The sequence below is a fragment of the Ornithorhynchus anatinus genome, chromosome 5, assembly GCF_004115215.2.
Source record: "Ornithorhynchus anatinus isolate Pmale09 chromosome 5, mOrnAna1.pri.v4, whole genome shotgun sequence".
In the NCBI taxonomy this organism is placed as follows: domain Eukaryota; kingdom Metazoa; phylum Chordata; class Mammalia; order Monotremata; family Ornithorhynchidae; genus Ornithorhynchus; species Ornithorhynchus anatinus.
In genome coordinates this window covers 62049336-62068744 of record NC_041732.1, presented here as the reverse complement: position 1 = coordinate 62068744, position 19409 = coordinate 62049336, and the positions used below count along the sequence as shown (strand labels likewise).

Sequence of the window (19409 nt, the reverse complement as noted above, 5' to 3'; positions counted from 1 at the left end):
CAACCCGGCGCTTAGTACAGTGCCAGACACATAGTAAGTGCCACAAATACCACAATTGTTGCTATTAGATGAGGCAATTGAGGTCCAGAGAAGTTAAATGACTTACCCAAGGTCATCCAGCAGGTAAAGGGCAGAGCTGAGAATAGAACCCAGGGCCTCTGACTCCTAGCTTCAGTGGAGAGAGCACGGGCTTGGGAGCCAGAGATCATGGATTCGAGTTCTGACTCTGCCACCTGTCAGCTGTGTGACTGTGGGCAAGTCATTTAACCTCTCTGTGCCTCAGTGCCCTCATCTCTACAATAGGGATGAAGACTGTGAGCCTCATGTGGGACAACCTGATGACCCTGTATCTACCCCAGCGCTTAGAACAGTGCTCTGCACCGTCAGCACTTAAACACCAACATTATTATTACTTCTCATTTTGTCCCCTGAATTTCTGAAACTCCATCTCTCCCTCTCAGCTCTGGGAACAGGGCCCACGGACCATTCAGGGGGCCACAGCAGATGGACCAATGAAAGGCTTCACCCCTCAGGAGAGGCAACGAGCCCTCTGGACTGTAAGCTCGTTGTGGGTGGGGAATGTGTCCGTTATATTGTTCTACTGCACTTTCCCAAGCGCTTAGTACAGTTCTCTACAGGCAGTAAGTGCTCAATAAATTCGATCGACCGATTGACGAGCCCAGCCACTTGCTGGAGGGGGTTTTCCCTCCTGTCCTGGCAGCTGGAGCAACAGTAATAATCTAATAATGGTATTTGTTAAGTGCTTACTATGTGCCAAGCACTTTTCTAAGCACTGAGGCAGACAGGAGAAGCAGCGTGGCTCTGTGGAGAGTGGAAAGGGCTTGGGAGTCAGAGGTCATGGATTCGAATCCCAGCTCTGCCACGTGTCAGCTGTGCGACGGTGGGCAAGTCACTTCACTTCTGTGCCTCAGTTACCTCATCTGGAAAATGGGGATTAACTGTGAGCCTCACGTGGGACAACCTGATTACCCTGCATCTGCCCCAGCGCTTAGAACAGTGCTCGGCACATAGTAAGCGCTTAACAAATACCAACATTATTATTATTATAGGAGGTAATCAGGTTAACCCACGTGGGGCTCAGTCTTAATCCCCATTTTACAGATGAGGTAACTGAGGCCCAGAGAAGTGACTTGCCCCAAGTCACTCAGCTGAGAAGCGGTGGATCTGGGATTAGAACCCATGACCTCCCGACCCCCAAGCCCGAGTTCTTTCCTCTAAACCTGGAGCCCTGGGGCTGGGGGAGGGAAGTGGGTGCGGATTCTGCTTCCGTGTGCCAGCAAAGCCCCGCCTGACTGGGCAGAGGTGCCGGAGACCGGGGGGGGGGGTTTGGGTCCTCCCCAGGTGCCCTCAGGGGCTGTGATGGAGGGGAGAAGGGGGAGAAGGAGGATGGACCCCATCGATAAGACATCACTCATTGCCCCTGCTTTTCATCCAGGAGCACAGGCCCCAGGCCTCTGCTCCCAGCTGAACTCAGGTTTTCTTCCTCGTCAAAAAGTTCCATTCCATCCCCGCCCAGATTGAGTGGCGGAGCGCTCCGATCCCACCTCATCACACCCCCAAAAGAAATCCGGTTCCTTGGGAGTTTCTGCTCAGTTTAAACCCTATATATTCATGTGCTGAATGGGTTTATATTCAGCACATGAAGCAGGGTGCAGTTAGCAGGAAAGCTGCGTGGTGGAGCGGAGGGAACGTGGGCCTGGGTGTCAGAAGGTCATGGGTTTTAATCCCGGATCCTCCACTTGTCTGTTGTGGGACCTTGAGCAAGTCACTTTACTTCTCTGTGTCTCAGTTATCTGTAAAATGGGGATTGAGGCTGTGAGCCCCACGTGGGACAGGGGCTGCGTCCAACTTGATCTGCTTGTAACCACCCCAGCGCTTAGTACAGTGCTTGGCACATAGTAAACACTTAACAAATGCCATTATTATATAGAGTACACACTACACACTAAGATTAATATCGCCATGTTAATATTACACATGAAATATCTTTTGAACCTTTATTTTCCACCTATTTCTGGCTACCTATCTTTTCTATGGCATTTGTTAAGTGCTTACTTTGTGTCAGGGACCGGACTAATCGCTGGAACAGATACAAGCTAATCAGGTTGGACACAGTCCGTGTCCCAAATGGGGCTCACAGCCTCAAACCCCCCATTTTACAGATGAGGTAACAGAAGCACAGAGAAGTGAAATGACACGCCCAAGTTTTCCACAACAGGCAGAGCTGGGATTAGAACCCAGGTCCTTCTGACTTCCAGGCCTGTGCTCCATCCACTAGGATTCGCTGCTCAGCTTTTTGCGACTTCACCGTTAGCATTTCCAGTGGCAGGGGCAGGTGGGGAAGAGGCTAGGAAATCCAAAGCTTTGAATACAGTTCTTGGCTCCGGGGAGAGGAGAGGATATTCCAACTATCGGCTCAGGGGACGCTTATGAACTCACCTTTTGGCTTCAGTGATGTGGACACTGCTCTCCCATTTCCATGGATAACTTATCGCCGGTGACATTTAACTGTCGTCTTCATCAGTCAATGGTATTTAATAAGTGCTTACCACGTGCAGGGGGCTGTGCTAAGCCCTTGGAAGAGTACGAAACAGCAGAGTCGGCAGACACATCCCCTGCCCACAACGAGTTTACAGTCTAGAGGGGGAGACAGACATTACTATGAATAAATTACGGATATATACGTAAGTGCCGTGGGGCCGAGGGGGGGAAGGATAGTGAGTGTTCAAAGGTCACAAATCCAACTGTATAGGTGACTCAGAAGGGAGAGGGAGTCGGGGAAGAGATCTTAATCGGGAAGGCCTCTTGGGAGAGATGGGACCTTAATAAGGCTTCTAAAGGGGGTGGGGAGTGTGGTGGTCTGGTGAACATGGAAGAGGAGGAATTTCCAGGCCAGAGAGAGGACGTTGGAAAGGGGTTGGAAGTGAGATAGAACAGTGCTTGTCACATAGTAAGCACTTTACACGTACCATTATTTTTTCAAGAAGCTCCACGGTATAGCGGATAGAGCACGGGCCTGGGAGTCAGGTCATGGCTTCTAAGCCCGGCTCCACCACTTGTCTTACCTTGCGTAAGTCACTTAACTTCTCTGTGCCTGTTACCTCAACTGTAAAATGGGGATTGAGGCTGCGAACCCCACAATGGGACAGGGCTGTGTCCAGATAGATTTGCTCGTATCTACCTCAGCATTTAGTACAGTGCTTGGCACTTAGATGCCATTATCATTATTATCGTTATCATGATTTACTCCAGGTTGAGGGCAAAGCTACCGGAAAACTTGGCCGGTAAGCAATAGTGGAAGGGCTTGCTGCTTGGTGCCATCTTGTGTTCAGTAGTTCGCACAGCGAAAAGCCACATCAATAGGCAGCAGCGAGGAATCTTGGGGGGAAAAAACAGCAAAATTAATTCCCACTTCCACTCCCATCCAAACAGCAGCTTATCATGTCTCCTGCACAGACCTGCTCTTTACTCGCCTACGATTACTCAGGAGCAACCTAGGTGAATTTCATCCCTAAGTGACATTTTCAGGGTGACTACAGCAGGAGTTTGCAAATGTAATTCATTCTCCGGTGAAACGATGCTGTGTTCGGAAGGGCGGGGGGAAGAAAAAGAAGAAAAAAAATCGGGAAAGCTGAAAACACATCACAGGTGTGCTCTTCCCTTGCTACTGAAAGACACACTGGAAAAGCCAAGGAGTAAACAATGTTGTCATTTATTTAAATCATTTACTCCAAGAAATATATATATATAAAAAAAACCATAGGACAATTACAGCACTAAACCAGGCACCTTAAAACCAAAATAAAACCTTTTCCAGGATTCCCTCTATCCCCACTTAGTCCTCTTCCAAATTCTCCTCCTCCCGGCCAGCTGAAACAAGGGCATGGCAGTAGGATAGAAGCACAATTCCTAAGAGCCCGAGCCCCTTTCTGTCTCTAGAAAGCCCCATCACTCTCTCCAGACTTCCAGGGGTTAGATATTCTGGTATTTTTCCCAAGTCCCTAAACTCAAAGGACTTTCCTAATTAGGAAACCATTTTCTCAAAAGCCAAAAGAGGTGAAGATTTGAGGAAACCGGGTTTGTTCATTTGGATGGAACAAAGCCAAGACTCAGTGGTCTATTCCCACAAGAGTCTAGAGATGTTTTCCTGGGGTAGAGCAAGGGGAAAAACTAACCCCCCAAATGATGGCAGTGTAGCATATACAATCTGAGCCCCGGCTCAACCCGCCAACCCCCCAGTCTATCTCATCCGCCGAGAAACCCAGCCTCAGTTGTTCATAATGCCAACCTGTTCTTGGGCACTAAAATGAACCACAAAGAAAGGCTTGTTGTGCCTGTGTGTGTAATGAATACCCCGACACAACCCCATTTGCAAAGGGGGTTTGTTGTCTGGGGAGGCCTGCTAGCGCCAGACACAGAGGCTGTGTTCGTTGGGCAGACGTGAAGCCACTTCAGGCTTTAATTTACAGTTGGAACTGTGAGCTCTAGCAATCTTCACTAGGTAATCCTGTCACACGACCGAACTGTATGAACTAGGAACGGGAACACCATTTGGGCCTCCCGGGCATGAACAGTCCTTCTTCAGAAATGGGTCTCGGTGATGAGATCTTGAAGGCGTGAAAGGGTCAAGTGAATTTATCAAACTGTCACGAGAGAAACTCAAAATGTGAGTCGCTCCCTGCTTGCTTTTTGAACAGAAGGACGAATGTGAGATTTGGCAATCCTTTAAGAGATGAAACTACTCCATGTAATTCCTGCATGACTCCAAAGCACAGGCAATAAGACTGGCCAAGGGATACAATCCGACGGCCAGTATTCAAGGAAAAAAAATCCCTCCTGAGCATGGAGGAAAGACGTTACAAACAATAATCCTTTGAGGATAATTTCCTGGTTATTGTGACAATTTCCAAATGCTATTAATAGTCTATGAAAGCCTAACTTCACTGGACTCTCCCTTGCATCAGTGACTGACATTTGAATTCTCCACCCCCTGACCTCCCGAGCATCACTGCCCTATTATTACAACACCTGTTAAGCAACAGAAACTCAACGTAACAAAGCATCAACCCAATAACCTCCTAATATCCGAGTGAGCAGCCTATAGCTGACCTGCAAGAGAATTCTTTGTTACCGGGTGAAGTCAGAATGGAACTCTTACTTCTAGTACAGCAGCATTGGGAAGAAACACTTTGGGCAGGAATCCAGATTACAATTAAAAGAAAAAAATACGCTCCGACACGTTGCAAGGGGCTCGTAAATCAGTGCGACCATTTGCTGAAAGAACGAGGCAGATTCTGCCTGGTGAGGAAGTTTGGGGAACTTCCACTGGCTTCAAGATGGAGGCTGCATTTCAAGCAGGCGTCAGGGAGAGGTAAATGATATAGAGACGAGAGGAGATGGGCTGATCTATCGCTGCGAGGGCTTGAGAAATTCCCTTTTTACGGCCCACAGACCAGTCTCCGATGATGTGCGGGCAAAGAGGCTCTTTGCCCCCAGGGACCCATAACGGACTAACCTTTAATTGAAGAAATGCAGAGAAAGCTCCTTTCCCTCCTCCTCACAAACTGTCAGGTTCCATTTCATAAGAAATGCTGCTCCTTCAGGTCACCCTGTCACCATGACCATCTTTTCTTATTTACAGGCTCTAAGCAAATCTTAGCGATGCCCGGATATAAAAGATTCCCCGTTTTCAAGGCCTCTTTATAGCTAAAATTGAGGGCTTTACTCGAGTCGCCTGACTTGGTGATAGCCTCGCACACCGAGAGAACTGAGACCACAAGGCAAACGGGGGTCAGGAGGGAAGATGGCCGGGGAAACCGATCCAAGCCATCCCCCCTTATGCCAACGGAAAAGGGCCCCTTAATGTGGGGTTGAGCCCCCAGCTTATACCGACTCTGATCACGGTGGTCCCCCATTTGTCGGCGCGAAAGGGCGTCCGACTCATAGCAGCTCTGCTCACGGAGTTCAAAACAACGAGAGACTGAATTTTGGAAAGGGAAATACAAAAACCCCAAACCGAGGCTGAAAGTTCCTGCCGTTTTCATAGGAATGGTCTTGTCAGCTATGAGCAAATATTTTAATTAAACATTTAGAAAAAGGAAAAATAATAAAAAAGACACGCTTTGGAAATTATACAGTAACGGGTAGTTAAAACGTTGAATCGCATAGAAAATGGAACCAGGGGAAGTCTAACAAAAATGCAGTTTAGTTCAATTTTTGCTTTTTAATCTCTTCATACGACTTTGCGTCCCAGTGCACATTGGAAATGACAGCTGCCTCTAGAGCTTTGGAGTTGCATGGCTCCCGGGATGATCAGAGGGTGCGGGGGTTATATTCTGGCAGTTTCTTTAGTTTCTCCTTCTCCGTTTCGCTCTCGTCCCTTGCTATCACCAGAGAGTGCGAGTAGCCCATGGCAACCTGGGGGAAGAAATCAACAATGGCATGAAACCTTCCAAAGACAGAAGGGCAGGGAGTCTTTGGCTCGGTGGGGTGAGAGACGGCAGGGTAGGGTGTGGGGTCGCCCCGTCGGAGGTGAGTTTAGGCCGGGCGTCAACGGCTTTGGGTTTTTGCTTTCCTCTTGCCTATCTGGCTGTTGACGTTCCCCTTCACATCCAACAGTCCACGATGTGCCCCCTCCTTCAAAACCCTTCAAAAAGCACATCTCCTTTAAGAAGCCTTCCTAACCTAAGCCTTCATTCCCCCCCGCATCTGCCCGCCCCTCTACATTAACTATGCACTCAGTTCTGGATCCTTTAGGAACTCTGTATTCACTCCGTGCCACTTATGTACATAGACTTATAATCTATTGTTTCCCCTATCAATACTTTCTTTTAATGTCAGTCTCCCCCTATAGACTATAAGCTCCTTGTGGGAAGGGATCACTCCTACCAAGTCTACTGGATTTTACTTTCCAAGTCACTCAGTACAGTGCTCCGCACTCAGGAAGCACTCAAAAAAATACCACCGATGGGTGAGATGGTCAGGGGCGGTAACCTGGCTTAAAAAGAAAAGAACTCCCGGGAAATACTGTCTCCACAGTAGAAAACCTACTCTCCTCTCCATCAAGTCCCAACATCTGACATGCCAGAGCCTCCTAGGCCCTCACGCTTTTCTAGCGAATCTAAAAAAAAAAAGCCTCCTGAGATGCCAAATCACGACACCACAGAGGGAGTGATCTGAACGTCTGCCCTGTCTGCACTCACCCCGTGGGGACGCGGTGCTCTCAACCACCCAGCTCTGCGTGCTCGGTGCATTCTGTTCCGTGGGAGGGGGGAGGAGAGGGCTTCCGGGGTCAAAGCTGGCGGAGAAGCCACGCCAGACTGGCGATTGTAACAGCATGGGCATGTGCCTCGCCATCTGCCCCTTACTGCTTTAATTCGATTGATGTGCTGAGCGGTGTAATGATATGTACCGGGCGGGGGAGGGGCGCCCAACAGCCACGAGCAACGCCTTCAGCCCCAGAAGCAAATTAATTCTGGCAGGTCGGGTCACGCTTGGAAGCAATTGGAGCTGTTAAAGGCACAGTACTGAACCGCCGCCAGGTCCTGCCTACGTTCCCTCTACCCCCTGGCGGCGGGAGCTAGGGAACCCGGTTTAAGACGGGGCGACAGGGACCACGGATCGACGGTGACTACGAGAAATGAGATGATGTGGTCCTTGCCCTCTGGGGCAGGGGATGAGTGAATGCCATTCCCAGAGAGGCCGCCGCATCCTCTCCGGGGCTGGGTCTTGGGCTCTGACAAGCTCGGCCGTCTCCCTTGCTCACCTGCTCTGTATAAATGCCATCCAGGGTTTTCACCTCTTGGGCCGCGGTGGAGGACTTGGGCTTGTGATCTCCGTAGCCCTGGTGAAACAGAACACAGCAGATCCGGGTGAGTTTGGAGCTGATTTGCCACAGGACGGGATCCGGGAGCCTGGCTTGGGTCGGGTGACTCATTGCCTATTTGCTCTCCACCACTCTGCATCCCCTGATTCCTTGGTGCCTAATGACAAATTCTTCCCCGGTGGGGTCAGGCACTTTGGAAAAACGGTCTATTTTCATTTGTATCAGTGATTTATTCTGCTATTTTATTCTGCTAGATTTGCCCTACTTCCTGCTCTATTCTTCTTTCTTCCTCTTGATCTATTTGCAATTTTTAATCTGTCTGTCTCATTAGATTGTGAGCTCCTTGAGGGCAGGGAATATTTGTCTTGGGCTCTCCCAAGTGCACAGAAGAGTGCTTCGCACTCAAAAACAGCTCAATAAATACCCCCGATTAGTGGTTTCATTTCCCAGTGGTTCCTCCACGGCCACTTAGGGCTTCAGCTTCCAAAGGGGCTACTTTTTACCCACAGAGTAATTCAGCCCCACAGAAACCTGGCCTGGACATCTCTACTCTCTCCCCAACTTAGATACACAGACTGTCGGTCGCTCAAGGGGCAGAGTCTGCATCTAATTCCCTCCTGTGTTCTCTTTCCCAGGGGTTAATACAGTGCTCTGCACAGCGTAATAAATACCACGACTTCTCCACCTCCAAGTACGGTCACTTCCTATGTGGGGCAGGGGCTGTGTTCAATCTGATTATCTTGTACCTACCCCAGGGCTTAGTCAGTAGTAAGCGCCTGACAAATACCACAGTTACGGTTACTAACTGGACACTGGCTATCATACTCATCATCCATTTCAGGGAAAGGGACAAGGAAGGCAAAGTAAATGCCCAAGGTCATGCAGCCATCGGCACAGGTCCAGACTCCTCTCCAGTATACAAAGGTGGGCAATTAGGGTGCAAAACCCCTGAGACACTCCAAGACTTCAGAGCGCAGATAGTTAAAATAAGCAATGGGGGACAGTATTGGGAATGTAATGGGAACTCTAAGGGGCTTAGTGAGAAGCAGTGATAATGACAGGCAGGAAGAGTGACCCTGCTTGGTGACCCAGGCTTTGGGGAGTGCAGTTTTTTCGTTTTTTTCTTTTTTTTAATGGTATCCGTTAAGCGCTTACTATGTGCCAAGTTCTGTACTACACGCTGGTTAAACCATACCCAGAATCAATTTCCCTCTTGTCAATTGCTCCGGCTGCTCTCCGGTCCACTAGATGGAAGGTGTGTGTATAGTGTGGGTGTGCGCATGAAACAATGGAGATATGAGAATGGGAAACCTGGATTTAAGGTTGGGGGGTGGGGGGGGAGGGTGGACCGGACTGTGGGGATGTGTGTTTGTGTGTGTGTGTATGTTATGGAGGGGAGAGAGGATAATGTCTTGGGACTGCTATCCCAGAGGGTCATCTCAACTGGGTTTTCTAAAAATCAAAATTCCCCCTTCCTTCACAGATTATACTTTGTGATCATCATATCTTTTAGATATGTCCACAGAGTCCATTTTAAAAGGGTCTCTAAGAACATAGGGAGGCAGCGTGGCCTAACGCATTAGGCATAGGCCTGGGAGCCAGAGGTCCTGGGTTCTAACTGGGACTTCACTACTTGCCTGCTGAGTGATCTTGGGCAGGTCGCTTGACTTCTCGGTGCCTTGGTCCTCAACTGCAAAATGGGGATTCAAAACCTGTTCTCCCTCCTACTTAAGACTCTTGGCCCTTGTCCGACCTGATTAACACGTACCTACCCCAGCATTTAGGACAGTGCTTGACACACAGTAAGAGCTTAACAAATACTATTAAGAGAAACAACGACAGATTTAAACTTCTGCAGGACGCCTAAGTTCCTGTTCCCTTTCACACCCTACAGAAAAGTGGCTCATTTTAAGGTTCAATCAAGCCTGGTCATCCTGAATTTCTTCTCCCTGCCTGGCTCCCTGGGAAATCAACGGAAACAGAAAAAAAACATGCAGGCCATGGGAAGAGAGAATTCAGCCTCAGAGTTTGAGACAATAGAGCAAGGAAAGCTTTCTCTCCCCTTCTCCTTCTCTACCCCAAACATGTGAATTTTAACACGGAGAGGACAAAACGGAGAAGGTAAAGGCATTTGCAGAAAAGTCACTCTGATGGGGGGAAGAGGAGCGAGAAAAGGGAAGAAAAACCAAGAAGATGAATAAATAAACGTGCTTCAACAAGCCACTCCGCTCTGATGTATGTCTTGGGAAATTGAGATGAGCAAGTGCACCTCCAGAGAGCTGGGGCCTGGGCTCTCCAGAAGCCTTGTGGGCAGGAGAGATGAGAAATGTGGTCCATTAGCTCAGCCTTGATCACTCAAGTAATTGAAAAGAAAAAACAAGAAGAGAGGATTCGAGTCAATTTTGTCAAGTGAGGGACAGCAAGTCGCATTTTTGGTTTTCAAAAAGTACTCCGTGATTAGCTGGGCAGAATCCCATTCTGGGATAAATATTACAATGAGTCGTTTCTTCCCGGCCATTTGGTGATGGACTCACAATTTTAAAGGGGCTGAGATTGCCCAAGGAAAATGGAGCCAATTAGGGGCATTTTTGCCACCAGTTCTGTAAGGATGAGACACCTGGGGTGCTGCTCAGTGCTAATTCCTCCAGAATCTGGGAGACGTGACACCGAAAGAAGTAAACAGAGAAGGGACACTGTGTCTGTGGTGGGGAGGGGAAGAGACCTTCAGCTCCAACGTGCCCTGGGTTTGGGGAAGTGCTGAGCTTTTCCAGGTGGCTGGACCATCCCTCCTCTCTCTGCCTGAAACGGGGTCTTCCCGAGCCACCGTAAAATGCCCTGTCTGGAGAGCCAAACTGCTCACATTTGCTGCTAACGCACATCTAATCAGAGAAGTCGCACTGAAAACCAATGAATGCTCAGTGGTGGCAGAATGAGCAGATTATTGCACTCTCTGAAGGCCAGTGGGGTCGACTGGTACGGTGCTAACGCTTAGTACATTGTTTACACACAGTAAGCTCTCAATAAATACGACTGAATGAATGATTGAATGAACTGAATGATTTTAACACAGCTCTGACACCGTCCTCCCAAAGAAAGGAAAAAGGCCCACACCAGGGAGGGGAGGAGAGGAAGAGAAAAAGCGCCTTTGGACGCAATGCAGCTTTGGGGGTCAGATTCGGTGATCGGAGAATGGCGCTCTATGGTTCCAGGGAGACAAGGGGACAGTGAGGTTGCTTCCTTACCAGTTCGCCGAAGGTTGGAGATGGGCCCCAGCTGATTGTGCTCTCGTCGGCAGCCACTATAATACTGCTCTTCCTGAAAACACGGACAGAAGCTGTGAACTCTACCAGGGGGCTCTTCCCTCTCTCTAGATTATAAACTTGTTGTAGGCAGGGAATCTGTTAAATTGTTACACTGGACTCTCCCAGGAGCTTAGTAGAGTGCTCTGCACACAGTAAGAGCTCAATAAATATGACTGACTGGCTCCCGCTGGCCTACGCGGCAGTTTCTTGGTTTTACCGGCTCTTTACATCGTGCTAGAAATTTCAGTAATGTCACAGCCTCCCTTATCCACTATTCACGCTGCAGTGCTTGGCACATAGTAAGTGCTTAACAAACACCATCATTATTATATTATTATTATTCAGGGTTTTAGGAAGCAAATCACTTTTGGTTTTCACTGAAAACCAAAAAGGGCCAACCCGAGGTCAAGCTGGTCATCCCACCCGTCTCTCGCCATTCAACACAAAGACATCCGCCCTCCGAACCCTAGCCAGGTCCATCCCCTCCCGACTCACTCAAGCCCCATATCCATCACTATGGATACACTGTCATAGTTGAATGTTCCCTAACCCCCGTCCCAGTTAAATTGATACACGATGGCTGCAGCCTGCAGCTACTTGTGGTTGCCAGGGAATGCTGGGGGAGAAGGTGACTCCAATAGAACCAAACGAGTGTTAATTTTCACAACAGTATGGGACCTGGCCAATGGCCGCTCTCCTGGACGCCCATCCCCTCTACTGCTTTCCTTTTACCGAAGTGACCGAACTCCTCTCTGGATAGCCCCCACTCCCTCCACCACTGAAGGAGCTAAATACCCTTGAGTAAGAAACGCAGGGCATTAAGTGTTCTATCCAAGGCCAGATAACTAGGCTTCAGAGCTAAGAGTTTAAAAAAAATAATAATAATCAACAGATTGTACGGCTCGAAAAGTCGGATGGTCCTCTCTTCCCTTTCAATAGCTAACATCCCACTCCGATTCCAGTTTAAACAGAAAGACCAGGACTCGTAAAATATCTTTTCCTATCCTCTCACCAAAGAGAAGATGACCCTCGGTCCTACAACAGGCACTTTTTTGACCTGCTAGTCATTTCCCTGCCTGTAAATGTCTGGAATTTCCACCATCATTTTCTGTTCTGTAGAGAAGCAGCGTGGCCTAATGGATACAGCACAGGCCTGGGAGTCAGAAATACCTTGGTTTTAATCCCACCTCGGCCACTTGCCTGCTGTGTGACCTTGGGCGAGTCACTTTACTTCTCTGCCCCACAGTAACCTCATCGGTAAAATGAGGATTAAGACTAAGCCCCACGTGGAACGTGGACCGTATCCAACTTGATTAGCTCATATCTACCTCAGCACCTAGAGCGGTGCCTGGCAAGGAGTATGTGCTTAAATACCATTTGAAAAATACAAAACAAACAGCTAGGCCCTCATCGCATTCCTGATATCACTTCTGCCTAATCAAGTCAAAAGGTAAAATCGTACAGGAATATTCCCAGCCTCCAGCGGGAAGAACTGGGTGAATCAAAAGAATATCTGACTCCAACCCAGGCAATTCTGAATTAATGCACCTCCCACGCTAGAAACTGGGTCCAGTCACCAAAATGAAACCTCGCAGTCCGAAATTAAAAGTAGGAAGCACTTGTTACTTACCCACAAGCCAGGCTGCGGATTTTCCAACCACAGAGATCCTGAACTGCTTTGGGGTACATGGTAGATTCGCGGGAGGTGTTGGTCGCACCCCAGAAAAACAGCCCACCTGGAAAAAAGGGACAAGGAAATATCTCTAAATGGGAACCAATGCTAGAAAAGGTCTAAATACTAGTACCAGAAAGCAAATGAGAGAGGGAAGAGAGATGCCAAGAGGGAGCCAAGTCCCAACAGATGAGCAGCAGCATGGTTCAGTGGAAAGGGCACGGGCTAGGGAGTCAGAGGTCATGGGTTCAAATCCCGGCCCCGCCGCTTGTCAGCTATGTTTCGGGCAAGTCCCTTAACTTTTCTGTGCCTCAATTACCTCATCTGTAAAATGGGCATTAAGACTGTGAACCCCACATGGGACAACCTGATCACCTTGTAGCCTCCCCAGTGCTTGGAAAAGTGCTTTGCACATAGTAAGCGCTTAACAAATGCCATCATTATTATTACTATGAGCACTAGTGACTTATGCAAAGAAAGCAAATCAACTTTCACAGTCCTGTAGCAACGACCAAAGTACCCACCCGCTGGAGCATGGATATGACACGGAAAGGGTTTTGTCCCGCAGACCGTGGGACCACCAAGAAGCAAAACTAACCGATTTCACTGACGGCAAAGGAGCAGGTGTAGCCCGCGTAGATGTGGGCAGCCCCGCGGCCGGGGAAGTCAAACAGCTTTACCAGGCGCGGCACCATCTCGTCTTTCTGCTCCGCGTGGCCCAGCCGACCGTACCCTCCAAAGCCCCAGGAGAAGACACGCTTCTGGGAATCTAAAACCAGCTGCGGTAGGGAGGGACAGACAGAAAGCTTCAGTTCAAACAGGTGGGTCCTGGAATGACTGGAGGTGGGAAAAACAGACTCCTGTTTTCGGAGCTCTGTTGAGTCTCCACTGTCAATGCAGCAGGAACAAACAGACAAACAAAAATCTGAAGCCGCTCAAGAGGGAGTGGTTAAGCCAGGAACACAGATGAAATGATGCTCTGAATGCAAGGACAGTTAAGCTTTTTCTCTGCCAACTCCTTAACCTTCGGTAGGTCCAAGCGGGTTAGGTCTCCACCCAGCAAAAAAATTTCTGCCCGTTTCGTATTACCATATTAAAAAGCAGAAAGAGCAAGACCAAAGATCCTTCAAAACACTATTATTGGAATTTCTCATTGGAATTTTTGTGGTGACCCAGGACCCGACCCTCTACCCAGTGAGCATGGTATAATATAATACATTTCTAACAAATAGAAATTCATTTGCTTTGTAACACGCAGCCAGAGGTGCCAGAAAATTAAAGTTCCACTTCTATCCCAGCCCCAAGTCTACCAATTGAAGAATGAAAAAGGAAGTGGTGCTTCCTTGAGGAATCCCCCCACGTCGCAAGCATCCCCCAGGGAGACAGGGGACCATTTAGACTGTGAGCCCATCACTGGGCAGGGATCATCTCTATCTGCTGCCGAAGTGTACATTCCAAGCGCTTAGTACGGTGCTCTGCACATAGTAAGCGCTCAATAAATACTATTGAATGAATGAATCCAAAATGAAATGCACCTCTCTCCTGCTCGGTCACACTTCCAGTATAATTGAAACATGCTGCAGTAAGCTACACATGGACAGGGATTGTGCTTACCAGCTCTGTCATATTGTTCTTTCCCAGGCATTTAGTACAGTACTCTGCACAGAGTAAGTGCTCAATAAATGCCACTGATTGACTGATTGGCAGGCCCTCGGAAATCTAGTGTGGACTGCAATTTCAGAATTCTTAGACAGAAAGCTTCTTTAGGGCAGGGATTCTGTCTTCTCCTTACATCATATGCTCTCAAGCACGCAAGACTGTACTCTTCACACAACAGGTGCTCAATAAATCTCAGTGATGATGGCAGTGAATTAACTTAATGCAAATCCTTCCACAACATCCAGTCTGGTGAGGCTCAAAAGTTGCGAAAATCAGGAGCTGGGAAATAGCTGCACTTGCAGGGTCTTTCCAGACTTTTCCTTAACCATTCGTCAAGAGGTGACCAAATTCAAAACCTTTCCTGGTTCATGCTCAGCCAGCACCGCCCCCGAGAGGAGATGCTCTAAACCACTGCTCTGGGATCTCCAGGATGAAACTGGATTTAGAGCAGCTATCCCCATTTCACAGACAAGGGAACTGAGATCCAGAGCGGTTAAGTTGCGACGCAGTGTGGCCAGGTGGAAAGAACTCAGATGGGCCTGGGAATCAGAGGACCTGGGTTCTAACCCCAGCACTGCCACGTGTCTGCCCAATGGCCTTGGGCAAGATACTTCACTTCTCTGCTCAGTTACAGCATCTTCAAAATGGGGAATAAACCCTACTCCCTCCTACTTGGATGGCGAGCCCTCTATGGGACAGGGACTGATTAACTCAAACCTACCAACTCTTAGAAAAGTGCTTGGCATTCAGCAAGCACTTAACATGTAGCAAAATTGTATTATTACTATATTAGAAGAAGGAGGTTGGCTTTCAAGGGAAAACTGAGGGGTTAACACAAGATTTTAAATAGCTACAGAGTCCTGGTCTCTCTACAAGATTTTTCCACCACAAACCCACTGCTCCCGTTCAGTGGTGGACATCCAACCGGGAAAGCGCCGTCACACAAATTAGCGGGCGCTCAGCTCCGACGAGATGTCAGTGTGCCCGGATGACGCGAGAGTGGTCTCGCTGAAGTTCTCTCAGCGAGTACGTAGACCCAGGGGCTTACCGTGTGATTGGTACCACAAGCCACGTCTCGCACCACCACATTTGGGACGGGCAGGATCTGGCCGTCTTTTGTCTTTTCGATGAAGATGGCCACCCGGCGGGGCACCAGCTCGCAGTCGTACTCTATCCTCTGGGCCCGGGCAATGAACTTCCCATCAGAGTTGTGTCCTGCCACAACGAGGAGTCAGGAGTTAAAATGGGGTTTGGTGAGAGAAAGAGCTCAAGACCCTGCTTTTTCTAACTATTGCAGAGGGGGAACAAAATGAAAGATGAGGAAAACTCTTCACCAGATCTCTGGCACCACTTGGACAAAGCTGCCTCTAAAGGATTTACCCTAAAGGTGCCATTATGGATGCCTACAGAGGGCATGGTGTTCTGCTTCCCAAGGTAGGTCCTCACATTTGAAAAACAATCCAGAGAATGAATCGAGTCCCTGGATTTCCCCAATCACATCGGGAGATATTTGGTTTACATAATCACTCATCTCTGCCGCTTGTCAGCTGTGACTGTGGGCAAGTCACTTAACTTCTCTGTGCCTCAGTTCCCTTATCTGTAAAATGGGGATTAACTGTGAGCCTCACGTGGGCCAACCTGATTACCCTGTATCTGCCCCAGAGCTTAGAACAGTGCTCTGCACATAGTAAGCGCTTAACAAATGCCAACATTATTATTATTATTATTACTTAAGTCTACCAAAGACCACAGAGATCGTCCCACTTCCATTCAGAGAGTTTCCCATAATCCTCCAAATGATGCTAGGGCCCCAGGATCAAGGAAGCCAATGACGCTTCGGTGAAAGCTGGAGGAGATCCGTGTGGAGCCAGCAGAAGAAACACGGTGAACTCTCGGGAAGAATGGGCTTTTTATTTTAGCAGGGGAAATGTTAACTGATGAGCAGATGATAATAGCGGGTGGGGAAAAAAAGAGCCCAGAACTGGAGGCTGTTCAGGGTTGGAACTGGAGGTTCCTCTGTCTTCCTCTGACACGGAGCTTGGTTTCAGATTCTCTTCTTCCAGTGAAGGTGGGGAAGGGAAGGGGCACCAACTAGCCTGAGAGTGCCTAGGTTCGTCCAGAAAAACCCGGCTCCTCTTAGAATCAGAACACACCACTTGGCTGAAATTTTAGAGCTGCTCATAATGGCTTTTATCTGAGATCAACTCTGCCCACACCTTAATTACATACATGAGGGACCTCACAAGGGTGTCTTACCCTTAATGCACAATAAGTTTCAAAAAAAAATAAAATAATAATATTGAAAAGCGCCATACCCAGCTGACCATACTCAGGGCACCCAAAGGAATAGAGGTTTCCTTTACAGTCCATTATCATACTGAATTCGGCCCCACAGGCCATTTTGGTAATTGGTTGGCCGTTGTACATTATCTGAAAAGAAAGACAATATGAACTTGAAAACATAGGAGCAAACAGGAGAGAAATGAATGACAGAAAAACAGACCGACTCCTCTGCACCCTTCTGGAAATTGCCGTGGAAAATCTCTCAGGTTGTAGAGTAAACTCAGCCCCCACTCCTCTTAGGGAAAAAGAGGATGAAAAAGTGACAGAGAGGAAGATACAGGAACCAATTTATGTTGTGTTGGGGGCCAGAAACAACTTGGAGACAGACGGGAAAGCATGCACTGCTGGAATAGGTTTTTTGGCTTGATAGAGTGAGTTTGGGCCTGAATCTGCCCGAGGTAAAAACAAAACTCCAAGTCCAGGCCTCCTCACGGGGAAATGCCCAGGGAAGCTAAAGACATACCACAAGTTCAGCTCCCAAACTACCCGACCCTGACATCCGCCTGTCTCGGCCCATCAGTTACTCAATAGATTGTATTTATTGAGCGTTTACTGTGCGCACAGCACTGTACTAAGCACTGGGGAGAGTACACCACAACGCTACTCCCTGTCCACCCGGCAGAAACACATGCTCTGTGTGACTACGACAGGGTGGCTATCTGTCAATCCATGCAGATTCTAACTTTTTGGTAAGGTAGTACCAATGCCCTCCGCATCCCCCAGTTCCAGCCGAAAACTGAGGCTGAAAATATTTCTGCCATTAAGCGTGGCCTAGGGAGGGAAAGAGTGTGGGGCTGGAGTGTCAAAAGACTCGGGTTCTAGTCCCAGCTCTGTCATTAACCCGCTGCATGACCTTGAACAAATCACTTAACTTCTCTGCACCTGTCCATATTTAGTGGTATTAACAATACCTGCTCCTCTCAATCTCACTGGGACTTGGGGAGGATAAAAGGAGATAACTGATGCGAAAACGCTTTCAAAAAGGTAAAGTGTCATAACAACAAAAAAATCAAGGTATTAGATTATTTAATATTTGTATTTAGTTCTGGCATTTCTGAAACCTAGATACTATTTTGGCCCATGTCCACCCAGCATTAACTTGACTTTCAGGTCTTCTCTCTGTCTCCACACCACTTCAAAAACAGTGAAATGGTGATGTGAGTCAAGCGAAGGAGGAGAGCAGGAAAGGGCTAGATTCATCAGCCCCTAAATAATCGAGCATTGACTATGTGTTTCAAATGCTCACCTTCTCACCTAATTTGAAAATCCCCTAGGGAAGAGCAACATTTTTCTTAATTAACCCTGCCCGTGGATGTCAACAAATAAGAAATTTGTAATTCAGTCATGCTTTTTTGACTATGGCATCTCCAAAGAGGAATTCCCCCGCCCCACACCCCTTTTCTCCATAAAGGGACTGTGCTGCCTTCCTGAGAATCGGTTCATCAGTTCTATCTAAAATTCTGAACTTTCCTGGGCCTAGTGGATTTTCATTAGTACTAGAGAAAAATAATGGCCTATCTCTAACACATTTTGAGATTAAGAATGTAGACTGTAGACTATAAGCACCTTGTGAGCAGGGAAAATGTCTACCAACTCTGTTGTTTCGTAGTCTCCCAAGTGCTTAGTTCAGTTCTCTGCACACAGAGAGCGCTCAACCAATGCCATTGATTAAGAAATTAATTGGATGGCGGAAGGTTTGTTCTTGGGAAAAAGGTTCAGTTATCTCTGCCTGTGGAAGAAATTTTGTTCACAACGGCCACTGCAATAGTTTGTTCTTTCAATGGACGAGGTAAATTTGGGGAGAAGAAAATCTTTACAACAGTCTAAGCCGGGAGCAAGGGAGAAGCACACTACCTGGGCAGGGCTAGGAATAGCATCTGTCTGATTGCCAAGCCCCAGCTGGCCCATCTTGTTCTCTCCAAATGCAAACACGGAGCCGGTTTCTGGAAAAGGAGAGCAAAACAAAGAGGGAAGATGCTGAACCCGGAGTCTGGAATGGCTGTGGATTTAGCAAGTGAAAAGCAACAACACGATTCAGCAAGTGCGACTCGCGGAAGGGAAACGGAGCGTTCCAAGAGTTGGTATAAACTGAGCCTTCTGGAGCAGAGAATTAATCCCGGTTGGAAAGTGAGGGCACAAGGAAAGACACTGTTCTGGCTTGCAAAGAGAAATGGGAGTAAAGGGAAAAAAATATTCTGTTCCTTCTCCTTAAGGACCTTCTTGGTTCAGTATCCTTTGTCCAACCTCAAGATGCTTCACGCTCAGGCTACTTGAGGAAGTCACCTGACACTCTCCTGGGTTAGGTGTCGTCCGCATCCGGCGGTACCATGCTCTGCCTCCGCTCCAGGGTGTGTGGGTAACACATTCACTCTTTCAATCGTACTTATTGAGCGCTTACTTTGTGCAGATTATTGTACTAAGCGCTTGGAAGATACAATACAACAATAAGCACATTCCCTGCCACATGGGTTATCACTAAGTTTAGGCTGGCCTGATGACAAACAAGCCAGAGGAGGCCCTGCTTCCCCAGCTAACAAGACAAGACACACACCCTTCCCAACCACGGTGGTGGGACTGGGGTTTTCCT

General features: G+C 48.1%; 1 protein-coding gene across 8 annotated transcripts in view; it reads right to left on the bottom strand.

The window, feature by feature from the left end:
- Positions 1-6083: 6083 nt before the first annotated feature.
- RCC2 (regulator of chromosome condensation 2) overlaps positions 6084-19409 on the bottom strand; it is a 43815-nt gene continuing 30489 nt past the window's right edge. For all 8 annotated transcript variants that reach the window (XM_029066159.2, XM_029066154.1, XM_029066151.2 and 5 more), the window contains exons 6-13: positions 18677-18765; positions 16795-16909; positions 15528-15694; positions 13419-13599; positions 12779-12884; positions 11089-11161; positions 7787-7864; positions 6084-6438 (exon numbers count right to left, since the gene is read on the bottom strand). In XM_029066159.2, the coding sequence (XP_028921992.1) occupies positions 6334-6438; positions 7787-7864; positions 11089-11161; positions 12779-12884; positions 13419-13599; positions 15528-15694; positions 16795-16909; positions 18677-18765 (914 nt within the window). In that variant the 3' untranslated portion in view covers positions 6084-6333. The remainder of the gene's footprint in view (positions 6439-7786; positions 7865-11088; positions 11162-12778; positions 12885-13418; positions 13600-15527; positions 15695-16794; positions 16910-18676; positions 18766-19409) is intronic.